The sequence below is a fragment of the Triticum urartu genome, chromosome 4A (assembly GCF_056163025.1).
Source record: "Triticum urartu cultivar PI428250 chromosome 4A, HENAU_Tu73, whole genome shotgun sequence".
Classification (NCBI taxonomy): Eukaryota; Viridiplantae; Streptophyta; class Magnoliopsida; order Poales; family Poaceae; genus Triticum; species Triticum urartu.
The window spans coordinates 444,830,567-444,856,984 of NC_141876.1; the positions used below are offsets into that span (position 1 = coordinate 444,830,567).

Below are 26,418 nucleotides of genomic sequence, written 5' to 3' on the forward strand. Positions count from 1 at the left end.
TAGACATTGTATCAAAGCCTAACATCTAAAGCCGGGTGTCCCATCCAAGACACTACCTGGATTGGGTCCCACACCGGTCTGGCACACTCCCAATGAGCACCGCACGCTGCAAGGGCCGTCACCTCCATCATCCCTCGGTCCATCCTCAGAGCAGAACTGAAGCACCGACCTTGCCAGGCCTATCTGCCATCAACGCCACCATGACGCCAGACAACTTCCTCCTCCTGCACGAGTCCATCTCCGCACATCAGACGCCGAGTCTCCACAGCGCCACGCCGCCGAGATCTGCCGCCATCAATGTGCAAGATGAAGCACCGCTCCACCAAAGTCGTCGTCCTCTAGTCTCTCAAGCCCGTGTGCACCTCCAAGAATGACGCCCCCAGGGGGGAAACGACACTAGAGAGCCGCCGCCATCCGATCTACTGATTTAGGGTTTCCCCCGGAGGTAGCAGAGAGTGGCATTAAACTTCTCCACGACGATGCCTTCAGGAAGGAAACGGTGCAGACAGCGTCGCCATCGCCGGCCTTGGCAATAGCCAAAAGCAGGTTTTCACCCAGATCTGATCGAAGACCTTCATCTCTCATGCACGGGTCGCCACCATCCTTGCCGGGATCTGGATGATCCCGCTGCCAGATCTCAGTAAGGAGAAGCCCCCCCCCCCCCCCCCCCCCGCCGAGACCTGTCGGCCGAGCATGGGAGGCCGCGCCCACGCCCGCAGACCAAATCCGCGATGGATCCGTGCCCGCGCCGCCGCCCCGGAGTCAGCCCCGCGCATAGCCGCCACCGCCTGCTGAGGCCCGCCGCCACGCGCCGCGCGTCCCGCCACCGTTCGCCGAGGCCTGCCACCTCGCGCCAAACCGCGAGCGCCGCAGGACACCGCTGCCTGCCGCCTAGATCCGCCGCTCGCGGAGGAAGGGGAGCCGGGAGAGGGAGTCCCCCCGCCGCCGCCGTATGCCACGCGGGTTTCACCCGGGGGCGTCATCCGGCGGCGGCGCGAGGAGGGGAGGAGGAGAGGGCGGCGGCGGCGGCGCCTAGGGTTGGAGAGCCCCCGAGTCGCCCAGGGCGAGGGCGACACGCGGGACGCGAGGACATTTCCTAGATGCATGTTGAATTGCGGTCTATGGATATAAGGTAGTGATGTCTATATGTTTCATAACATATATGATTTGACATAAAATGCAATTTAGTCGATACACAGCTGTAATTTTGATTCCATACCAATAATTGTGATTCCTATGTAGCATGGGTATGAAGCGTTTTGTTTGCATATACAATTCTCATGAATTTTAAGCACACGTCAATTTTCTCTACCGTTGCAACACATGAGCATGTTTGCTATTAGTAATCAATGTGTGCGCTGTTGTTTGGCATTCAAAGATCGATGTACATCCACATCAATCATGTCTCCCTATACCGCTCACATAACGCATCCACAGCGAAATTCAGAGGAAAATAATTAATACCAACACTGCATCTGCAGCAGCTGGCCAAATGCAGTAATAGTCCAGTACGGTTGCTATTGGTAGAAGAGCAAGGTGTAGAAGAGCTGGTTCCAGGTGTCCGGTAGGCCCGGGAGGCACCAGTGGCTGCAGTCGGCGGAGCCGGCCGGGTTGCCGCGCTGCGCCGGCGAGAAGTCTCCGCTGTAAACCGACGGGTGCGCGTCCTTCCGCAGCGCCGACAGCGCCGTGATGTCGAGCAAACGGACCGGGCTTTTCATGCCCTGCAGCACCGTTTTCGTCACCTGCTCCTGGCCCATCGGCTGCGCCGTGGAGTTGAGCCCAGTCAATGGGACCGTCTCCCCGTAGCAGTTCTTGGACACCGGGTTGGGCCACTCCTTGGAGCTGCTCGAGCCCAAGCCATACAAAAAACTCGCGTTAAAAGTACTCTAGTATACAGTGTAATACAGGGTGTGAGCCATGTGTGATTACTGAGATCGGTGCAGTGCAGAGGAGTTAAGTTAGTACCTGTAGTGGGTGGGCGACATGGACTGGAAGAAGACACGGGTCTTGGCCGGGTCGACGTTGAGGTCCACCCAGTTGGCCCATGTGGTCATCCCGCGCTGGAACGCCACCATCCGATCCATGTCCTCCGAGTACCGCCCGCCCTCCCCCATGTAATCCCACCTGCAAACAATTTTAGCAGGTGCACTCGGTAAACGAAGCTAAACTGGAGAGAAAGAAACTGGGCGGGCGTACGTACCCCTGGAGCGCGCCGGTGTGCGTCCACCAGTGGCCGGAGTTGAAGGAGAGCACGTCGGCGCCGCGCCACGCCTGGGCGTTCTCGGCGATGTCGTCCAGCATCAGGACCCGTTTCCCCTGCACCACGTCGATGTCCACCAGGTACGGCGCGCGGTAGAAAGACACCACCAGCTCGTACTCCTGCCGGGCTGGTATTAGTAAATTCGCCCAAATTTCCCCAACAAGAAGAATATCGAGCGCGTGTAGGTGCATGGATTGCACACGTACGTACCATGAACTTGTAGGTGTGGAGAGGGTCGGCGGAGACGAGCTGCGACGGCGACTGCGGCGCGGCGGCGTGCAGCAGGCAGACGAGCGACTCCCACTGGTTACGGCCCAGCGAGTCCCCCACGAACATCACCGTCTTCCCCTTCATCCGCGTCAAAAAGTCCGCGCCGTCAAACCTACGTACAGCGCTACTCATGTCACCAAGACATACGTACCACCACATCTCTGCAGCATGCATGTCATGTACGCCCATGGCGCAGTTTATGTACAGTGACGTATACATACGCACGTACCTGGGTAGCTCGCAGCTGGCCGGCTTCCAGCGGTACCGGAGGTAGTCGGAGTCCGGGCGGCCGTAGAGCTGGCAGTTGAACTCCGCGTCTATGACCGGGCACTTGTACCCGGTGTAGGCTGCCTCCGCCGCGGAGCCGTCGTCGCGGACCCAGCTGCCGCTGAAGACGTCGCAGCCCTTGGGGCCGGGCAGGACGTCGCGCCGGTGGCGCCGCGCGAGCCCGACGGCGAGCGCCGAGGCGGACAGCGAGAGAGCGTGAAGGAGCAGGACGGTGAGCACGGAGCTCTTGCACAAGAGCAGCATCTTCTTCCACAAAGAGAAGAGAAGGAAAGGGAAAGCAAGGCCACCTTTCCTCCGGCGGATTTATACCACCGACCGACGAATCGATCACGAGGCAACCCAGCCGCGATTAACTCTCTTGTGCGGCGGATTAGCGACGTCGGAAGCGGCTCGTGAATGAAGAGAGAATTGTTAGGAGAGCGACTGGGCAGGGCAGGGGAGGTGTGCATGTGAGGGTAAGATCGAGTTGTCGATGGATTCGTGATCGTCTTAGCATTAGCAGTGGGGCACTACGTACAATGGAATCTATGGATTTGTTGTTTGCCCTTCCCTTTGGTGCACGTAGACGTGGCCTTGGGTGCATGGAAAGATTTGAGTTTTGGAATTCGTGCGCGCATCGAAATGGAATGTTTTATGTCTGCACTGCACGCACCGTCGAACGCGGAAAGCTTGTTTTTGGAATCCGGGGTAGATTTTTTCTTACCTTCCCTTCCTTTTCCCCGTCTATTTGAGGCAGCGAATCTGAGCTGACAAGATGGCACAGTAGGCTGGACTGTTTGCACGTTGTCACGGGCCAAGCTAGTCCCCTCCCGATAGTCTAGTGGCTGCCATGGGTCCATGCTGGATGTCGGATCGGGAAATATCTGCAGCTTGTGGCCGCATGCACTCCAAGGAACAGAAGAACGACTGAGACAGTGGACCAGTTTTGGCACCAGTAACCACAGTAATTTTACCTCCCTCGGTTAACCTGCTCTTGTGTAAAAGTAGCTCCGTGGCAAGTGTTCTTTCTTTTGAGAATTAAAGAGACGGCAATATCTTGATTCTCTGTTTCATGCCCTTTTTGGGCGCCTTGCCCTAAAGGCTGTGACTTTTGGAGGAAGTTTGCATTTCACAAGAAAGTGATATGCGGTGATAATATGCTTTCCTTCTTGCTTGACTTTTTCATGCAAGGAGGAGGATTGAACGACCACGGTCTTTAGCTGCAATGGATGGGACTGGGTCTCTCGAGATTTGTTCCACCGATTTGGTTGCCGGGCTCCTGACAGAAATTGCCATGCATGAGGCTCATTTTTCTTCTAAAAAAATTAATTCCCCCAGGGACAACCATGGGTAACAGTTATTGTGATCAGAATATGGACTTTGAAATAATAAATAAAAGGCTACGTGCATCACTCGAAGCAAAGACTGAAAGGCATTCCCTACCTCTTTTCACGAAAAAAATACATCACTGAACCACACACAGAGAAAGAAGATGCGAGTGAACTGAAAGGCATAGAGAGTTTACGACGAGCAAGAAAAAAATTGACATCATCAACTCGTGGACCCTCTGCTCTGCTTTGACAGCCATCGATAAGAGCAACTTTAGCAGTCATTATATAGGCTCGATCATAATAATAAGTGTTATTATGATGATTTTGGGCGAACATTCCACTCTAGCAGAGCCGCTACTCAATTCCGGATTGTCCTAATTTATGGAGGACGCTTCATATCGAGCTCCCGAGTCACCATGTTTGAAGGCAATGGGGTGTTGCTTTGAAGCGTGTTCCATTGCCAATGACATAGACGGGCAGACGACCATGGCATCGGGAAGCGGGTCAATTAATGGTAGATGCCACCTACCCAACTGTCATGTGCCCCTTCCCACCATGTTTTCTTGTAGCTTGCGCTCTTTCCCACCAACTTTTCCCGTCGCCGCCACGTTTTTTCACCACCCACCACTATAAAAAGGTCTACACTCACCACTTCCACCATGACGCACGGAGCTCCTCTTTCTTTCTACTTCCCTCTCCACTTTTACCCGAACATTTCCACTTCGATTTGTCTGGGTTCCGCTATTGGAGGAGGAGGAATGGCTTCTCAATGAGGAGCAAGTGGCGGAGGAGTCCGCCGGCATCGTTGATTAGGAAGGGTGGGATCACTGCAATGCGGAGAAGGCAGCACAGGAGGATCCCACCTTCCTCATTGAGTGTCCGAATTGGGGTCCCAAAACGCACACCATCGTTTAGGAATTCGAGAACGAGTACGTGCAGATCCCATACTCCCGTATGGGCAATAGAGGCCTCTCCCGTGCCACGTGCAACGCCGGCTCCCCATCACCTCACTGTTGAGGAGGCACATGATGAGCGTAAGCTACCGATACATCCATTTTGCATCATGTTTTCCAACGGTTTTTTTATCGTTTTAAAGTTATATTTCACTTTTTGACACAATTCTAATGCCTTTTCTCTCTTAAATTGCAAGTTACATCACAAGAGGGAGATTGCCGGCAGCTGGAATTCCGGACCTGAAAAGAGCTACAGTAGATATAGCTATTCTGCTGAGTTCCAAATGATCTGAAAACTTACGGAGATTTATTTTGGAATATATAAAAAATACTGAAACAAAAATATACCAGAGAGGGCCCACCATAGGCCCACAAGCTCAGGTGTTGCACCCTCCCCTCGGCACGCCCTGAAGCCCATCTTCTGCTATATGAAGTCATTTTCCCTACAAAATCAAAAGAAGACTTTTGGGAAGAAGCACCGCCATCTCGAGGCAGAACCTGGGCAGGAGTACTTTTGCTCTCCGATGGAGCGATTCTGTCGGGGACACTTCCCTCTGGGAGGGGGAAATCGAAGCCATCCTCATCGCCAACGCTCCTCTCTTCATGGGAGGACTCATCTCCATTAACATCTTCACCAGCACCATCTCATCTCCAAACCCTACTTCATCTCTTGTATCCAATCTTTGTCTCAAATCTCAGATTGGTACATGTGGGTTGCTAGTAATGTTGATTACATCTTGTAGTTGATGCCAGTTGGTTTACTTGGTGGAAGATTATATGTTCAGATTGTTAATTATATATTTATCTACTCTAATCATGAACATGAATATGTTTCGTGAGTAGCTTTGTTTGTTCTTTAGGGCATGGGAGAAGTCTTGTTATAAATAATCATGTGAAGTTAGTTTTAGTTCAATGTTTTGATGATATTTATGTTGTTCTTCCTCTAGTGGTACTGTGTGAACATCGACTACATGACACATTACCATGTTTGGGCCTAGGGGAAGGCATTGTGGGATTAGTTTCTAGATGATAGGTTGTGGGAGTGACAGAAACCAAAACCCTAGTTTATGAGTTGTTCTGTAAGGGGTTGATTTGGATCCATATGTTTCATGCTGTGGTTAGATTTATCTTAATTCCTTTCTCATAGTTCTGGATGCTTGTGAAAGGGGGTAGTAATAGGTAGGTTGTTTGTTCAAGTAAGAACATCACCTTACCTCCGGTCCACCCACATAACAACTTATCAAAGTAGTGAACACGAATCCATGAATCATGAGGAAAATAACTAGACGAATTCTCATGTGTCCTCTAGAACGTTTTGATCACTATAGGAAGTACTTCCGGCTTGTCCTTTGCTATAGTAAGGATTGGGCCACCTTTCTGAACCTTATCTTAATTGTTGCTCATAAGGTAAACGGGCATAACAGACGACCCAACGTGCAGAAGCAAACGGACTAATGTCCATTTTGTCCACTTTCGACTCATTCCCGGCCCAACTTTCGGCCGCGTTTGTAGTCCAATGGACATGCACGGGCGGGCGCGGTGTGCGCCCTAGTCCCCCTGGCCTGTCTGTCGGGGACACAACCATTTTCATCTTCCACTGCCCTTCCCTCCGCCCCTGCCATCGCTGCGGCCACCCCCATACCCGCCCGCGTCGCCTTCCATCAAGGTCGTCCGCCCCACAACCAGCCATCCCCATCCCATGATCGCATTTCAAAAGAGCTTTTTGTCGGCATCGTGATTCCTTATTGCCGGTGGGAGAGAAGCTACGACCGTCGGCGCCGCCCATCGACCCCAATAACTTCCGGCAGGCGCTGCATCGACACACGACGCCCACCCACCAACACCAACCTTTCTTCACTTCCTCGACTTGCTATTTCCTGCCGCGTCTCCACCACGACCGCAAGGTGTTCGACACTTTGCTCAGAAGGTAGAGTGGATAGCGGGGTGAGTATTTCTTTCACAATTTCATTTGTTCATCGCGTCCTTGGATGATGAAGAGCTTGTGGTGGTTGCATTGGTCGTCCACGACCACATTAGTAGGAAGTGTCCTTGGTTCAAGGGATCAATCCCCGGCCATACTTCGGCCTTGAATCGCAATAGGAAGAGAGGCCACACTCTTCGGAGTAGCGCTGAATGTTAGCTAATACATGTTGTTAATCTCACTATTTGCCAAAGTAGTTTACAGTCAATATGCTCTGTTTGAGAAGCTTCCTTGCCCTGTTCTGCACTCAATCTGGTTAGCTGAGATGGCATGCCATGCCCGATTAGTTGCTAAAATATCCTGCCATATATTTATTGTGACATAGATTGCCATGGTCTAGTAGCCAATCTGTTAGGTGAAATAGCTCTACACCATTTTATACTTGATCTTTTGTTGTTGAGATGGCCTTCGATGGCTGTGTGCTCGACCTCATTGACTGCTGAAACAGCCTGCCATAATTTAGCACTCAAATCTGTTTGCTGAATTAGCTTTACATGTATTTTGTTACTTAGATCTGCTTGTCCAAATATCTTGCCATAGCTTTAGACATCGACCTAGGTATTTTTTTTCTGGACTTCATAAAAAAGCTTATATGTTTTTCCTGTAATATCTAGTAGAAGAACTAATTTATATGTCTAACAGATGGACAAGAATTAGATAACTTCTTCTCGAAGCTTCTCCGTTGCATATGTCGAGGGGGTTGAAAACTTCATGAACTTTATCAGAGCTGAGTACGGTGGTCCGAAATCAGATGTGCTCTGCCCGTGTAGCAGTTGTATGAATTCAGTTAGAAGACCCCCGTCAACTGTGCAAAATCATCTACACTTGTATGGGATGTCGGTCACATATACTAGGTGGGTTCATCATGGTGAAGCTGTGAACGTCAATGTTACTGACTATGTGGAAGCAGCAGATCACCATCTTGATCTGCCTGATGCTTAGGTGGAAGAGGAGGAGGTGGTGGTGGTGGCGAAGCCAGTGAGTTTGACCAACATTGAAACAATTCTATGAAATGCCCATGCATTTCGTGAACTTTCACCTGCAGAAGAAAAATGGTGGGCCCGCATGTTGGAACAATGCAACGTGGTTGTCACCCCAGGAAATAAGCTGTCAGTATTCTTAGCTATGGTCACCTTTCTTCAGGTGAAGACATCTGAGCGGATGACCAACAAATCATTTGATGCGATGTTGGTTGCTTTCCGCGAATCTTTCCCAGATGCGTCTGAGCTGCCACACACCTACAGTAAAATGAAGAATTTCCTTCGTGTAGTTGGAATTGGATATGATATGATCCATGTTTATAAGAATAATTGTGTTCTGTTCCGGAAGGATTATGCCAACTTAAGTGAATGCCCAAAATGCAAATCATCAAGATGGAAAGATGGCGATGCTGTGAAGAGGATTCCTCATAATGTTCTGAGACATTTTCCAACAATACCATGATAACATAGGTTGTTTCATGATGCTGAAACAAGAGAGGATGTAGTGTGGCATTCTGGGAACTAGGAGTACAAAGATCAGAGTGTAATGAGCCATCCATCTCATGGTAGTGACTTGAAAAGCTTCAATCAGAAACACAAAAAGTTTGTTACTGACCCAAGAAACATTAGACTTGGCTTAGCTTCATATGGATTTAACCCATTTGGCCACCAGAGCGCCACATATAGCATGTGGCCAGGGCTTGTTATCCCATACAACATGCCTCCAAATGTCTGCACCAAAGAATCAAACTACATGATGGCCTTGCTCATCCCAGGTCCAAAAAGTCTTGGAAAGGATTTTGATTTATTCATGGAGCCTCTTGTGGAGGAACTTCGGCAGCTCTGTGGGGGGGGGTGTTCTCACTCGAGACCTATATAGCAGCCCACCAGCTGATTTCTTTCTATGTGCTGTTATAATTTGGTGCATCCATGATTATCCAACTTTGGGCACTATGTCAGGGCGAATGACACATGGTTACAATGCATGTGTTTGCTCTGGCAGGAATCCGCTGTCATACGTAATACTTAGCAAGATCTGTTACATTGGACACCATCGTTTCCTTGCCAAGGACAAGTCGTGTCCTACAAAATACCGAATATATGTGTTCAATGCAAAGCATGAAAACCGTGATGTGCCAAAGAGGCTCACTGCCGATGAGTTGCAAGTGGAATTAGAGAAGGTTAGGCATATTACAACAGGAAACCATCCTAATAATGGTAGCGGGAAAAGGAAGCGTGGCAGGGCAGAAGAGAGATTATTGTTTACCCGTAGGTCCACTTTGTGGTACTTTGAGTATTGGAAAGATTTGGATCTGCGGCATAATCTTGATGTGATGCATATCGAGAAAAATATATGTGACAACATTATCGGCACACTTCTTAATATTGAAGGCAAGATGAAAGATACTTTAAAATCTAGGATTGATTTGACACACCTAGGTATCAGAAAGGGTTTACAGGTGGAAGATGATGGTAAACCACGGGATATGGCACCAGTTGTGTACGTCTTGGACAAGGTAAAAATAAAAGAATTCTGCGAGGTCTTGTCACGTGTGAGATTCCCACATAGATTTGCTTCCAACCCTAAAAGGAGAGTCAGTGCAGACGGAAACAAGGTACAAGGGTTGAAAACTCATGACTGACACATCCTACTTCAAAGGGTTTTACTATTATCCTTAGAGGATTGGGCTGCCCTGACTTATATAGAGCAGTTGCAGAGTTGGGACAATTCTTCAGGGAACTTTGTAGTAGAAATATCAGGAAGATGCTCGGGAGCATCTTAGAGACAAGATACCAACTATCCTATGCGACCTTGAGAAAATATATTGTCCGGCCTTCTTTAATGTGATGGTTCATTTGGCTGTTTATCTACCTGATGAGGCACTACTTATAGGTCTAGTACAGTATGGCTGGATGTACCCTATTGAAAGGCAGCTAGTGTCGTGGTTCTAACTCTGACAGTTAGGTAGGGGGGTATGTATGGAGAGGCTAGATCTCAGCTATGGAGAAGTTGTAAATACACCAGGATGTACGAGTTCAGGCCCTTCGCGGAGGAAGTAACAGCCCTACGTCTCGGTGCCCGGAGGCGGTCGACTGGATTATGTGTGTATGAATTACAGGGGTGCCAACCCCTGCTACTGAGGAGTGGGGTGGCTTATATAGAGTTCGCCAGACCCCTCCGGTCCTCAGTAATGCAGGGTTAAAATACATTAAGACTGGGCGTTACTGGTAACGTCCCTATTAAAGTGCTATGATGACCATAAAGACTACTTAATGGCCGACCGTTTGCTTGCGGAGTGACTTTAGATCTCCTGTCATTCGAGTGGTTGGCTTCGTAGTCGAGTGGTAGCTTCCTGGTCGAGTGTCTTGAATCCGTCGAGTGGGATACCTTCAAGTCGATTGAAAGGTGACTTCTTCCAGGGATGTCCTTGGGTAGGGCTCTTAGGACAGGTCCATGCCCCTACCCTAGGTACATAGCTTCATCATTAGCCCCCGAATGGATCGAGGTTCGAGTGGGGAAGGAGTTGGGGGGTCCTTCCGACTGGTTCTTAGCGTTATATGAATGTCTTGTACTGGATCAATCGTCACGGATGACGTTGTCAACTTCTTTCGGTCACCTTGATCCATTCTTGGTCTCTCGTCGAGTGAATTTCCTTACTTGTGGAATACCGAGTGCCGGCACGAGCGGGCTCTTCAGTTTGATGAGTTGTTCTGCAGCCCGCGGATTTTGCGGGATTTGAATTTCGGGAAGCGAGCGGGACGGGGGCGGCCGAAGTAATCGGATGGGATAGGATGGAAGCTCCTCGATCTCCGCGCCACCTTTTTCGCCACGTACCACGCGCGCGCCTGTTGCGGGATTTGACAGGATCGCCTGGGCCTACCGGTCAGCCACTCGGAAGCGGCTCCTTATAAGTTGCCGGCTCGGGGCTCCCCAACAGTGTGCTCTCGCCTTTCCTTCTCCCCCCGCAAGGTCCTCTGCCACCTCCGCTCCCACCCTAGCGCCGTAGGCCCGTTCGAGCCTCGCCGGCAACGATGGTGAAGGACAAGACTTCGGCTTTGGAGCGCGCGAAGAAGGCGGCGGTGCAGGGGAAGGGGAAGAAGTCCGCTCGGGGCGGATCTTCCTCGAGGACTGCTCTGCCCAGGGATTGGATCCAGGGCGAGTGGATGCCCTCGGTGATTCGGCAGGAAGATCTTGACGACATGGTCGAGGGGGGAGTCATTCCCCATGAAGCTGCGCGTCTCCCGGGGGGAGAAGTCGAACCCCAACCTCGTGACGGTGAGTGCGTCCTCCTCGCCACCCATATCGATCGCGGATTTTCTCTACCTCCTCATCCTTTTTTCCGGAGCTTTTTGAACTTCTTCGGAGCGCAGCTCCATCATTTCACTCCCAATTCCATCGTGTATCTTGCGGCTTTCGTTTCCTTGTGCGAAAGTTTCTTGGGTTTCCGCCCTCATTGGGGACTCTTTAAACACATCTTCACTTGCCGTTCCCAATCGGTAAAGAAAGCCAAGTCGAGTGACGAACAGACGCAAGTGATCCAGCTATGCGGGGGCCTGGCGATCCAGATGAGGGGTAAAAGTTCTTTTCCGTCTATCACTTTTCCCGAGTCAGTCCGTGGTTGGCAGTCGACCTGGTTTTATTGCCAAGACCAGGTGACCCCAGGGTAGTCGATTGGTCTTCCCCCTTTCTCTCTGGACCGAGCTCAAAAGCCTGCCTCTCTGAAAGTGCTGCCGGAGGAAAAGGCGCAAGTCAAGGTGCTGGTTGGTCGAGTGGTTCAGCTTGTCCGAGACGGCGTGACCGGCATGGACTTGCTGGAGGTCTTCCTTCGGAGGCGCATCCAACCGCTTCAGGCTCGTGACCACCCTATGTGGCTGTACTCAGGTCTCGACGACACCACTCGGGTTCACCCAGAGGAGGTCACCGACGATATGCTGGAAGGGTGGCTGTCGAGCATCACAGGGAACAAAGACAACCCCGAGGAGTCAGGAGGGTTGTCCCGCTTGACAGTACATACGACGTGGACCAGGTCTGACCTTGTGTTCCCGACTGAGATCTTGCTTTCTTCATTTGCTCTCTTTGAATTGGTCGACTGACTTTCGACTTGTCTTCTATTCTCCAGGCAACTACAGAGATGTACTCGACACCCAACGGAGCACAGGGGCAGGCCGAGGAAGGGGAGGTGAGCGGAGGCGAAAGCGGAGACGAACAGGGGGAGTGGGAGTCTGACGGCGAAGGAGAGGGAGACGACGGCGTCGACTCCAGCGAAGAGGAGGAGGAGGAGGAAGCTGGACCTCCCCGCTCGGAAAGGCGATCCAAGCTTACACACAACCCTGCGCGGGAACGTGGTAAGGCGACTGCTCCCGTTGGGCAGTCGTCGAAGCGCCCTCGGACCTCTTCTCCAGCGCCGACTGAAAAAGCTCCCAAGCACCCCCGCGCGGCGCTGTCCAAGCCACCCAAGGCTCTGCCCAAGATGAGGATGACTGTCCCTACCATTCTGGACGGATCCTTGGTCGATCCACTGAGTCGACTGACGGTCTTTCAAAATTTGTAGTGCTGCTACTTCTGAGATCTCCGCCAAGGACGATGATCAAGAGATGGAAGATGCTGTTACTTCCAACCCTGGTATGATTACTGATGTTCTGCCTTGAATTGACTGACGATTTCTTATAACTCTGGTTGATTGAATTTTTCTCGTAGCTCCTCCTCATGTTATTAGCCTTCCTGACGACGAAGACGAAGCGCCGCTGAGAGTGAGGCGGAACAGGAAAGCGTCGGCTGGCGAGACTCCACAATCCACTCCGGCGCCTGAGGCCGTAGCTCGAGACGGTGGCGATACCACCCGGGCTTCTGTGACTTTCGCCAATCCTCTGGCGAGTGCGCGGCCCTCGACGTCGACCGTAAATCCGCCTTCGCTCTTCGCCACACACCACGTCCCTGAGGACCAAGTGGGTGCAGCTAAGGAAGCTATACGCCAGGCAGGCATCATGATGGAGCAGGTCAAGGTGGTTCGAGAAGCCAGCCAAGCGGCTTATGACGCGAGTTCAGCTCTTCAGAGTAACGTCCAGGTCAGTCGATTCACTACTTGTTCTGTTAGGGTATGCTGTCTGAAGAATCTCTTTTCCGAAGATCTTTTAAATCTGTACACCCACTCGGTGTTTCTGTTAAGTTTTTTGGTCGAGTGGGGGCACGCTGAGTGCACCCACTGGGTGTAGTCCCCGAGACTACGGTGGACTGCTGGCAGTCGACTGTAGTCTTTATATTGCGTTGCTGTAGTTTTACTCCTTCACTCGGTCTGGCCAGGCCATGTCGAATGAAACTGTATCCGGTCGACTGCGGGTAGTCGATTTTTTTTAAACCAGTGGGGGCACGCTGAGTGCACCCACTGGGTGTAGTCCCCGAGACTACTGTTGAATGTTTTTGATTCAGCTGTAGTCTTAGAAACGTCATCATTGTCTCTTGGTTACTCGGAAGCAACTTATCTTGGACCTCTGTCGACTGACTTTTGCAGAAATCCTGTGAACTTGTGGCTCTCTACACTGAGTTGGAGAACAAACAGATCTAGCTCGACCTTGACTTGAAGCTCGCTCAACAGAACCTGCAGGAGGATGGCTGGCGAGGTTTCTCATTCTTGACGAGTGACTTCCCTTTCTTGCTCATTCTTGATGTTGAGTTCACTCGACGTTCTGTAGATGAACTGGAGGAAGCTCTGAAGAAGAAGGATCAAGATCTTGCCGAAGCACAGAAGGAGGCCTCGAGCAAAACGAAGCTTGCAGAAGAGAAACTGACTTCGGTCAGAACTCTTGAACAGGAGAACTCTAGACTGAAAACTGCTCTCGAGACAGCTAATCGAGAGGTCAGCCGACTGAAGAAAGACAAGATGGTTCTGCACGACCAGGCGGGTGAGCTGGCGGGGAAGGTTAACGATCTGGAGGCTTATCTCGGTGGACTCGCCAAGAAGCTGTTCGTCATGCTCGAAGGTAATTATTCCGACCCAGCTGTCTTGCAGTTACCAAGCCCGCGTAAGGCCACTGTCTTATTCTTGAATCATGTTTGCAGAATTCTGCCAGAGCTTCGAAGAGGAAACCAGTCGAGTGGAGCCAGGCTTGGATCCCGCCAATTCTCTCATGAAGGATGAGGCTGCTATGAACATGCTCCGACTGGAGTCTCATGTTACCAGCATTGTTGACTATCTTGCTCGGCTGAAGGTTGCGATGTCGCGGATCGACACATCACTCTGGCCTGGAACGACGCTTCAGAAGGACCTCGAGTCCCTGATGGTTCGACTGGATGAAGTCCCGGGTCGAGTGGCGGAATGGAAGAAATCTTCTGCTAGATGTGGTGCTGATGTCGCTCTGTCTCTGGTCCACGTCCATTGCAAGGAGGCGCGAGAAGAAAAGCTGGCCGCCATCCAAGTTGCCAATACCAGGAAGCACAGCTTTCAAGACTTCATGGAGACTTTCATTGCTGCTGCTACTCGTATTGCAGACGGGATCGACTTGGACGAGTTCGTCGCCCCTTCCAGTCCTCCGCTTGAGGAATGAAAAACTTTTATGCTTCACTTTAAATTTGCCTCGGAATGCCGAGTGGATTCTGTAACCGTTAAACTCTGTTGAGCCGAGGGCTCGAGTACTTTGATCTGAGGTCTTGGACCTTTGGGTTTTATCCGAACTTGATTTATCGTTGAATATCTTCGGGAATTATCTGCCGAGTGGAACTTGGCCTTCACTCGAAATAACTTCGTATTTGTGGTGCAGCTCCGAAGGAAAAGGTAACAGTCGATTCGCATCTTGCCGTCCTTGTGGATTGGGACGTGTTCCGAACTTAGGCGAGCACTGGGCTGCAGCTAAGCCCCCGAGTGGGAGGTTTGCTTTCCACTTGGTGGAATTTTTGAACACTTAGGCGAGCACTGGGCTGCAGCTAAGCCTCCGAATGGGAGGTTTGCTCCCCACTCGGTAGGATTTTTGAACACTTAGGTGAGCACTGAGCTGCAGCTAAGCCTCCGAGTGGGAGGTTTGCTTTCCACTTGGTGGGATTTTTGAACACTTAGGCGAGCACTGGGCTGCAGCTAAGCCTCCGAATGGGAGGTTTGCTCCCCACTCGGTAGGATTTTTGAACACTTAGGCGAGCACTGAGCTGCAGCTAAGCCTCGAGTGGGAGGTTTTCTCTCCACTCGGTAGGATTTTTATATACTTAGGCGAGTACTTGGACTGCAGCTAAGCCCCCGAGTGGGAGGTTTTCTCTCCACTCGGTAGGATTTTCAAACACTTAGGCGAGCACTGGGCTGCAGCTAAGCCTCCGAGTGGGAGTCTGGCTCACCACTCGGTAGGATTTTCAAATACTTAGGCGAGTACTTGGACTGCAGCTAAGCCCCCGAGTGGGAGGTTTGCTCTCCACTCGGTAGGATTTTTATATACTTAGGTGAGCACCGGGCTGCAGCTAAGCCCCCGAGTGGGAGTCTGGCTCACCACTCGGTAGGATTTTCAAATACTTAGGCGAGTACTTGGACTGCAGCTAAGCCCCCGAGTGGGAGGTTTGCTCGCCACTCGGTAGGATTTTCAAATACTTAGGCGAGTACTTGGACTGAAGCTAAGCCCCCGAGTGGGAGGTTTGCTCTCCACTCGGTAGGATTTTCAAATACTTAGGTGAGTACTTGGACTGCAGCTAAGCCCCCGAGTGGGAGGTTTGCTCTCCACTCGGTAGGATTTTTATATACTTAGGCGAGCACTGGGCTGCAGCTAAGCCCCTGAGTGGGAGGTTTGCTCTCCACTCGGTAGGATTTTTATATACTTAGGCGAGCACTGGGCTGCAGCTAAGCCCCCGAGTGGGAGGTTTGCTCTCCACTCGGTAGGATTTTTATATGCTTAGGCGAGCACTGGGCTGCAGCTAAGCCTCCGAGTGGGAGTCTGGCTCACCACTTGGTAGGATTTTTTGCAAACTTAGGCAAAACGGATTTGCAGCTAAGCTACCCACTGGGGGATTTCGTACGCAAGCAAAAGTGACAGCAATTACAGGAAGAACTGGGACACTCTTGTCTTTGATAAAAATAAACTACAGAAGTTTTTCTTATTACACCTCATCCGAGTGAGAATTCAAGTGTAAAATGGGCGGAGTAGTTCCGCATTCCAAGCTCGTGGCTCGTCGATACGGCGATCAACGTTGTAGAGATGATATGCTCCATTGTGGAGGACTCTGGTGACGATGAAGGGGCCTTCCCAAGTAGGAGCAAGTTTGTGTGGTTTCTGTTGATCCACTCGGAGGACCAAATCTCCTTCTTGGAAGGCTCGGCTCTTCACTTTTCTGGCATGGAATCGACGCAAGTCTTGCTGATAGATGGTCGATCTGATCATAGCCATTTCCCTCTCCTCCTCTAGGAGGTCAACTGCGTCTTGCCGGGCTTACTCTGCTTCGTCTTCATTATAAAGCTCGACTCTGGGGGCGTTGTGAAGTAGATCACTCGGCAGGACGGCTTCGGCTCCGTAAACCAGAAAGAATGGCGTTCTTCCAGTCGACCGGCTCGGGGTGGTTCTCAATCCCCATAAAACTGACGGAAGCTCGTCGACCCAAGCGCCTGCTGCGTGCTTGAGATCACGCATCAGTCGAGGCTTCAGTCCTTTGAGAATCAGACCATTTGCTCTTTCAGCTTGTCCATTCGACTGGGGATGCGCGACCGACGCGTAGTCGACTCGTGTGCCTTGAGAGGCGCAAAAAGCTCTGAACTTGTCTGAATCGAAGTTTGACCCATTGTCAGTGATGATGCTATGCGGGACCCCATATCTGAATATCAACTCTCTGATGAAACTGATAGCAGTGCTAGCATCAAGATTTTTGATAGGCTTGGCTTCAATCCATTTGGTGAACTTGTCGACTGCCACAAGCACATGTGTGAATCCGCTCCTGCCTGTTCTCAGTGGACCAACCATGTCCAGTCCCCAAACAGCGAAGGGCCAGACGAGTGGAATGGTCCTCAGAGCTGATGCTGGTTTGTGCGACATGTTGGAGTAGAACTGGCAGCCTTCACACTTGTCGACTATCTCTTTCGCCATTTCGTTTGCCCTGGGCCAGTAAAAACCCGCTCGGTATGCTTTGGCCGCGATGGTTCGAGAGGACGCATGGTGACCACAGGTCCCCGAGTGGATATCATCAAGGATTATCTGACCTTCTTCTGGCGTTATGCACTTCTGACCGATTCCAGTTGCGCTTTCTCTATACAACTGTCCTTTTATGACTGTGAAAGCTTTAGATCGACGGACGATCTGTCGAGCCTCTTCTTCGTCCTCTGGAAGTTCTTTCCTCAAGATATACGTGATGTATGGTATCGTCCAGTCGGGAGTGATTGCCAAGACCTCCATGACTAGGTTGACCACAGCAGGAATTTCGACTTCAGTCGGATCTGTGGCACTTTTCGGTTGCGGGGCTTCTTCTGTAAAAGGATCCTCCTGGACTGACGGCGAGCGGATGTGCTCCAAAAACACATTGCTGGGAATGGCTTCTCTCTTGGAGCCTATCTTTGCCAGATCATCAGCTGCTTGATTTTTCAGTCGGGGGATGTGATGAAGCTCTAACCCCTCGAATTTCTTTTCTAGCTTTCTTACTGCGTTGCAGTAGCCAGTCATAGCTGGGCTTCTAACGTCCCACTCCTTCATCACCTGATTAACCACCAAATCTGAGTCGCCATAGACCATGAGGCGCCGGACGCCGAGTGAAATGGCCATGTGCAACCCATACAAGAGTGCTTCATATTCTGCTTCATTATTGGAGGAATCGAAGTGAATCTGGAGAACATATCTGAGCTTATCTCCTCGGGGGGAGACCAATACTACCCCAGCACCGGAACCATTCAGCATCTTAGATCCATCGAAGAACATGGTCTAGTGCTCCGAGTGAACTTGAGTCGGAAGCTGCTGTTCAATCCACTCGGCGACGAAATCTGCAATTGCTTGGGACTTGATAGCCTTCTTTGCTTCAAACTTGATATCTAGGGGAAGGAGTTCAATCGCCCACTTCACCACTCAACCAGTTGCATCTCTGTTGTGCAAAATCTCTGACAGTGGAGCGTCGCTGACGACTGTAATGGAATGGTCAGAGAAGTAGTGTGCAACCTTCTTCGTGGTCATGTAAATCCCATATACAAGCTTCTGGTAATGGGGATATCTTTGCTTCGAAGGAGTCAAAACTTCAGACACATAATATACTGGGCGCTGAACTCTGAAGGCCTTTCCTTCTTCTTCCCGCTCGACCGTAAGTACTGTGCTGACAACTTGTCCCGTGGCCGCAATGTAAAGCAGCAGAGGCTCTTTACTGATTGGGGCAGCAAGCACCGGCTGGGTGGAGAGCAGAGCTTTGAGCTCTGCAAACGCTGCATCAGCTTCTGGAGTCCACTCGAACTTATCAGACTTCTTCATCAGTCGGTAAAGAGGCAACGCCTTTTCACCGAGATGAGAAATGAATCGACTTAGAGCGGCCAAGCAACCTGTAAGCTTCTGGACATCGTGTACACGCACAGGGCGCTTCATCCGGAATATGGCGCCAACTTTCTCGGGATTGGCGTCGATTCCTCGTTCGGAAACGAGAAAACCGAGTAACTTTCCACCTGGAACTCCGAATGTACACTTTGATGGATTGAGCTTGATATCATATCTCCTGAGGTTAGCAAAGGTTTCGGCAAGGTCAGTCAGTAGGTCGGAACCTTTCCGTGACTTAACCACAATATCATCCATGTATGCTTACGTTCCGACTGATCTGAGTGAGCAAACACTTCTGAATCATCCTCATGAACGTGGCTCCAGCATTCTTGAGGCCGAAGGGCATGGTGACATAACAGAAGCACCCGAATGGGTGATGAAAGCCGTTTTGATCTCGTCGGGTCCATACAGACGGATCTGATGGTACCCTGAATAAGCATCTAGAAAAGACAAACGCTCACACCCCGCGGTCGAGTCGACTACCTGGTCGATGCGGGGGAGAGGGAAATGATCTTTCGGGCAGGCCCAATTGATATGTTTAAAGTCAATGCACATGCGAAGTGACTTGTCCTTCTTGGGGACCATGACAACATTGGCGAGCCACTCGGAGTGGTAAATCTCTCGGATGAACTCCGCTGCTAAGAGCCGAGCCACCTCCTCGCCAATAGCTTTCCTCTTCTGGACGGCGGACCGTCGAAGATGTTCTTTCACAGGCTTGAACTTCGGGTCGACTCGTAGACGGTGCTCAGCCAGCCCCCTGGGAACTCCAGGCATGTCAGAAGGCTTCCATGCGAAGATGTCCCAGTTCTCACGGAGGAACTGGATGAGCGCTTCTTCCTATTTGGAGTCGAGCGTCGTTGGTATGTGAGTCGGAGCAGCATTGGGGTCGGTCGGGTGAATGTGAACTGGCTTAGTTTCACCGGACGACTGAAAAGCTGATTCTGAAGGTGGCTTCTTGGCTCGCAGCAATTCACTCGGATCAGCAGTTTTCTGGTACTCTTGCAGCTCGACTACTGACATCTGAGCATCAGCGATCTTTGATCCTTTCTGAAAACACTCCTCTGCTTTCTTCCGATTGCCTTTAACGGTGATCACACCTCTGGGGCCGGGCATCTTCAACTTGAGATACACATAGCACGGTCGAGCCATGAAGCGTGCATAAGCTGCCCGGCCCAGAATAGCATGATAAGCACTTTGGAAGTCCACAACCTCAAATGTCAACTTTTCCTTGCGGTAATTCTTTGAATCACCGAAAACCACATCGAGAGCAATCTGGCCGAGTGATTTGGCTTTCTTTCCAGGAATGACTCCATGGAAACTCATGTTGCTGGCACTGAGCCTGGACATCGGAATGCCCATCCCTTTCAACGTTTCTGCATATAGTATGTTCAGGCCGCTGCCACCATCCATCAGGACTTTGGTCAGTCGAGTGCCTTCGACAACTGGATCGACCACCAGAGCTTGCCTCCCAGGGGTGGCAATGTGCGCAGGGTGATCGGACTGGTCGAACGTGATGGCAGTCTGAGACCACTTCAGGTAGCTAGGTGTTGCTGGGGCAACCATATTCACTTCATGGTTAATGACTTTCAGTCGACTTTTGCTTTCGACATCAGCAAAAATCATCAAGGTGGAATTGACTTGGGGGTATCCATCGTCACTATCTTCTTTGTCCTCAACTCTGTCTGACTCTTTTTCCTTGTCTTTGGACTGCTTGCCCTGAAACTGCTGGATCAGGAGCCGGCACTGTCGAGTGGTATGCTTTGGGTAAATAAGATTACCCTCTTCATCTTTCTTGGTGTGGATGTGACATGGCAGATCCAAAACATCATTTCCATCTTGATCCTTGACTTTCTTGGGGTTCCAGGGCCCCTTGGGTTTTCCCTTGAATTTTCCCTGGGTTACGGCCAGGGCCTCCCCGGGAGCGGCTGGCTCGACCTTCCGCTTCTGCTTCCGACTGGAATTGCCTCCTGTTTTCTAGGCGACTGCTTTCTGCTTGCCACTCCTGAGTCGATCTTCATCTTCTCCGTTAGCGTATTTGGTGGCAATTTCCATCATCCGATTCAGAGACATTTCTCTGGTCCGACCGAACTTCAGGTTCAACTCTCTGTTCTTGGCGCCTTCTTTAAAGGCACAAACTGCTTGGTGATCTGGTACATTCTCAACTGTGTGATGCAAAGTGATCCACCTCTGGATGTAATCCCTCAGAGTTTCACTCGGTTTCTGCACGCAAGACCGCAATTCTGTAAGGCCTGCCGGTCGCTTGCATGTTCCTTCAAAGGCCGTGACAAACACTCGAGAGAGATCCTCCCAAGTGTAGATGCTGCTGGGTGCTAACTGATTCAGCCACGCTCTGGCTGAGCCCTCTAACAGGAGAGGCAAATGCTTCATAGCCACCTCATCATTGCCGCCACCAATCTGGACAGCCACTCGGTAGTCTTCGAGCCAAGTGTCAGGCTTAGACTCGCCGGTGAACTTGCTGACTCCAGTCGCCAACCGGAAGTTGGGAGGAATCACTGCGGCCCTGATGGCTCGACTGAAACACTCTGGCCCCGAAACACGTACTCTGCTGCTGGCAGGCGCATCTCTATTGTGGCCTTCTCGGTGAGCTATGTTCCTGTCAACCAGACCCTGAATGAGGATGGACCTCGCATCAAAGCCTGGGTCCCTGGGGTCGACTGGAACTCTCCGCCCAACACTATGAGGGTGTCTGTCATCCTGCTGTCGAGGCGCATATGACCCATTCCTCGGGGGAGGGGTCGGCACTCGACGTCGATCGAACCGGTGATCATACTGCTCATTTCTTCTGTACTGATCGTGCCGGTCTCCGCGTCCCTCACGCCTCGGGGGCGATCTTGGGCTGTGAGCCGACTGGACTGTATCCGTTGCAACGGATCGACTGTGGATCCTATTCCGCGACTGAGAAACAGCGGAATTTTGGTTTCCCGCTGCCCGGAGCAACGCTCTGATTTGCAACAAGCCCCTGCCAGCCTCCGACTGGGAGGGCTGAATCGATTCTGCTATACGGGCCGCGACTGCCATTCTGAACTGGGGTTCGATATACCTGCGTAGGCGGGAAGAGCTGACGTCGACTGGACTCGGGAGCTCGCTGACGCGCTTGCTCGTCGAGTATTCGCTGGAGATTCTCCAGTCGAGTGCGCTCGGCCAAGTTAGCCAAGCGCGCGTCCTCCAAGGCCCGGGCCTCGGGGGTTTCTCCGACGATAGGAGTGTGGAGTGCATCCATGTTCCGGCGGCGAAGCTCCTCTCGCTGCAATGACGTGAGAGGTTCGGGGAGATACTCATCGTGGGGATGCGACGGGTTGCCTCCACCCGCGCCTCCATCGGTGCGAGGGAAACCGGGAGGACTGTGTGTTCCATCGACTGCCAGAACCTCAGCCGCCGGGTCGCTGCTGTCGCACTCGGATGCGGTCTCCGCGGAGCCAGTCGACAGGTCGAAAAGGCCGTAGAGGGATTCGTCGGGCTCGATTGCCGCGACTTATGGGGCTGCCGACTGGCGGGCCACGGCATGCCTCACCCACCTCTGAAGTCTCGACCGGCCGGAGCGCTTGCGCCGGTGGGAGACAGGGTGGGAAGATGACACGGGAGCCGACCGATACTGGGTCGACGGCTGCCGCAGGAGGACGCCACGAACACATGCGCGGAAGTGCGTCGCACCGCGGATGGGGAGGGCGTCGATGTCGAGTGGAGCCTCCTGAAGCCAAGCGGAGTTGTCGGCGATGAACGTGAGTGCGCCGAGACGGATCTCGCGGCCCTCCACCAAATCTCCGCACGAAAACATGATCAAAGGGATCGGAAAAATCGCAACTCCTCCAACTAGGCGCTAAGACTCCTGCCCCACGGTGGGCGCCAACTGTCGTGGTTCTAACTCTGACAGTTAGGTAGGGGGGTATGTATGGAGAGGCTAGATCTCAGCTATGGAGAAGTTGTAAATATACTAGGATGTACGAGTTCAGGCCCTTCGCGGAGGAAGTAACAGCCCTACGTCTCGGTGCCTGGAGGCGGTCGACTGGATTATGTGTGTATGAATTACAGGGGTGCCAACCCCTGCTACTGAGGAGGGGGGTGGCTTATATAGAGTTCGCCAGACCCCTCCGGTCCTCAGTAATGCAGGGTTAAAATACATTAAGACTGGGCGTTACTGGTAACGTCCCTATTAAAGTGCTATGATGACCATAAAGACTACTTAATGGCCGACCGTTTGCTTGCGGAGTGACTTTAGATCTCCTGTCAGTCGAGTGGTTGGCTTCGTAGTCGAGTGGTAGCTTCCTGGTCGAGTGTCTTGAATCCGTCGAGTGGGATACCTTCAAGTCGATTGAAAGGTGACTTCTTCCAGGGATGTCCTTGGGTAGGGCTCTTAGGACAGGTCCATGCCCCTACCCTAGGTACATAGCTTCATCAGCTAGGCACTTTCAATGGCTATGTTAGGAACAGAGCTAGACTCGAGGGTTCCGCAGAAGCCTACATTGCTACAGAAGCGTTGACATTCTGCTCAAAATACATTGAAACAGCTAATCAGCTTAGCAAAGAGGTGGGTGAATACAATCCTGGGCTCAATGTTTTCGATTGTTCTGTTTGAGTTACAGGGAAGAGTCGACAAGACGACAAACATAAAGATTTGGACAAAATGGTTTGGTATGTGTTGAATAACTGTTCCGAGATTCTACCTTATATCAAGTAAGTGCTAAGTACTGTATCTTATACACCATCATCTACTAAACTTGCAGCACATTCTTATATATTTAGATGTTTGACGTGATCACTATGTTGTGCGGCATTTACAAAAAGGAGTTATTGCCGCAAAATCCAAGAAATATTGACAAACTGGTTATGGCAGGATTTGCGAAATGGTTCAAGAGCCATGTAAGCTTTTGAATTGTGATGTCAGTTTTTTTAATATATTGAGTACATAAGATGATCAACTTGTCTATTTTCTAACCATAGGTTAAGAAGATGCAGGAGGATGGGTACGAAGTTGATGATGCCCTTTACGCACTAGCAATGGGTGCTGATACTCGAGTAAGACATTATGAATCTTGCGTTGTTGGAGATGTGCGCTACAACGCCCTTGCACACAACGAAGGCAGGAAGACACAAAACAATGCCATCATGAGCACAGATAAGTACGACGAAGTGACAACTGAAATGTATGCTAACATAATAGACATTGTTCAGTTGCAATATATCTCCAGTTTCGAGGTTCATCGGTGTGTGGTTCTATTGTGCTGTCGTTGGTATAACCTGTTTTCCAGGATTGCAAAACCCAAAGCTAATGATTATTTCAAATCCATCAATGTCAAAGAGGCGTACCAGACCTACGAGCCTTTTATTTTGGCAAATCAAGCAACAAAGATATTTTTCTTAGAAGACACATTTGCACATAGCGATGATTGGAGAGTATTGCAAAGGTTTGAGCAGAGGAATTCGTTTAATGAAGTTGCACAACAAGATGATGCTTACACTGCCCCTGATGTAGAAGATTCCACAGATGTTCCTAATATCTTTGAGAACCATCACGTCAATGACGCTGGCGAAAAGATTGTGTCGGATTGGGGGTTCCGCAGACCCTAGGTTCGAACACTGGAGTGTGTGTGAAGAACTCGTCCTCACTGATCTGCTCGCTCAATGATTCCTATGCCTAGCTCGACGAACCCAAGGAACAGGAGACACATCAGTTTATCCTGATTCGGGCCACCTTGCGGTGTAATACCCTACTCCAACTTTGTGGTGGATTGCCAGGAGGGGCTGAGGATGAACTAGTTCAGTGGTAGAACAACCTCAGGAGGTGACATGTTCTTGGGGTCGATGAGCTGGTGGGTGAAAGGATGACCTGAATGACCCCCCACCTCTATGGTGGTGGCTAAGTCCTATTTATAGTGGCCTTGGTCCTCTTCCCAAATGCAAGGCGGGAAGGGATCCCACAACGACCAAATTTGAAGGGGGACAACTTGTACAAGTTATCCTGACAAAAGTAGTCTTCGCTTGTGAAAGCCTCCGGTGGTGACGCCGTGGTGGGCTCCGCAATGACCTCCGTCTTGCCGTCCTGGCGGTCTTGGTCTTGTTGCACCGATATGGAAACCTTTGCTTGATTCCTCGGGACTCCGCGCCTGTGCTTGCCTCCTTGGCACCAAAGAGGAAACTGGTACACTGCGCCTGCTGGCGCCCGCCCGGCCTTGGTCGTCATGGCTCACGTCATGCGAACCTCGTGAGGTGCACCTTGCATTGATATCTCTGCTCCTCGTGAGCCAGCCTGGTGAGGCCGCCCCCCAGGGAGGTCTTGGTGTCGTCTGCCTCGCGAGGCTTGGCCCCTCGTGAGGGTCTTGGGTTGTTGTTGCTGAAGCTGGTCCATACTGGGCCGTCGATGGAGCCACGTCATGGGCCGCAGACAGGCAAGTCTGGGTACCCCGTTCCCTGGACGCCGACTATAACATCCCAATTTTCAATTTGGATGTTAATCATTAGGTCATCATATGTATTCATGCTCTTTTCATTTTTAATTGAATTTTATTTGGACATTTTGATCCTAGAGACCTTAAGCAACTCAAGGACCCAAGGAGAGAGTTGGAAGTTTCACTCAATTTTCCTATTTGAATTTATTTTCAAATTTGAAAAGAGGATCAATTTGATTTTAATGGTTTCTCTCCAATTATTTGAAATAATAATAAAAAAATGAGAGAAGATAATATGACTTCTTCAACACAAGAGAAATATTGGAGGAGAAATTTTAAAATCAATTTCTTCTGTTGTTTGTATTTTATTTGCTATTTTATTTGAATTAGAGAAAACTTGCATTTTTTAAAATTGCATTTTAGTCCAGAAAAATGTTCATCTTGTCCTAAATATTAGGCTTGGACGGTGAAAATTGTTTCTGGAATTTTTTATATTTTATTAGAATTTTTCTTCTGTGACAAAATTATTTATAAAAAAACTCCGGACCGAACTGGGCCGAAGCCCAACCGGCCCAACCGAGCGTCGCCGCCTCTCCCCTCCATGCAGACGGCGGACTCCGGTGAGGAGGAGTCCGGGTCGGCCTCCCGCCCCTCGCGCAAGCCGAGGACCCCCCGGGCCCCTCTTTATAAGTCGCCGCCGCCCCTCCCGCTCCCCTCATCACCTCGCCGCCGCCGCAACCCGCACCGTCGCCCGCGCCATCGTTCGCTGCCGCCACTGTCGCCGCCACCTCCCGCACCACCACCCCGCCTCACCGTCGCCTCGCCGCCGTCGCCCCGACGCCGGAGCCGCCGGATCTCGCCGCCGCCCGCTGGATTCCGCCGCCGGTTTCTCTGGTTAAACGGTATAAAAATTATTGGTTTGATCTCGTCACTCTACTTAATTAACTTGTTGGGTCATAATTATTATTTTGGGAATGAGTTGGAGGAACCTTCTCAATAATTTTCAACCAACTTGGTAGTTAGATAAAATATATTCCTTTGTTGTAGGGAAAAATTAGCTTTATGCAAATGATAACCGTAGAGCCTCCACCAACCATATATGCATGTAGTGATAGTTATTATTTGTTCATTGCTCTATAGTGTTATCTTGCCAGCATATTCCATGTGATGACCTACACAGGCTGCAACGTATTATGTTACAGAATTTTCAGACAAAGAGTAAGGTGCGCTAGGTCATTGTCATGCACTCAGTTTTGCCATGGAGTTGGATGGACTCTTCTACCTTCGAAGCTTCCGTTGTTATACTTATTTAGATGGCCTTCAACATATTATTTTAATAAGTTCTCTTTCGAGACATTCGATATAATAAGTGTGTGATTGAACTATGTTATAAATCCTTGAGTACTGTGTGTGTCAGCAATACCGGTCTAGGGATGACACTTAAGCATAGAGACTTGACCGTCTGATGTTGGGTCGCTACAAGATGGTATCAAAGCACACGCTGACTG

At 50.7% G+C, this 26,418-nt stretch overlaps 1 protein-coding gene across 2 annotated transcripts; it reads right to left on the reverse strand.

Annotated features, from left to right (window-relative positions):
- Positions 1 to 1,385: 1,385 nt before the first annotated feature.
- Positions 1,386 to 3,421, reverse strand: LOC125552012 (protein PMR5). 2 transcript variants are annotated; one of them, XM_087518553.1, is made up of 5 exons: positions 2,760 to 3,421; positions 2,471 to 2,642; positions 2,201 to 2,379; positions 1,967 to 2,124; positions 1,386 to 1,853 (listed from the first exon to the last, which is right to left on the reverse strand). In XM_087518553.1, exons 1-5 carry the CDS (start codon positions 3,059 to 3,061, stop codon positions 1,444 to 1,446), a joined length of 1,221 nt encoding a protein of 406 aa, XP_087374679.1. In that variant the 5' UTR covers positions 3,062 to 3,421; the 3' UTR covers positions 1,386 to 1,443. The 2 variants fall into 2 exon arrangements, with proteins under 2 accessions (XP_087374679.1, XP_048571414.1); XM_048715457.2 differs by having other exon boundaries at positions 1,386 to 1,842; positions 1,966 to 2,124; positions 2,760 to 3,397.
- Positions 3,422 to 26,418: the final 22,997 nt, after the last annotated feature.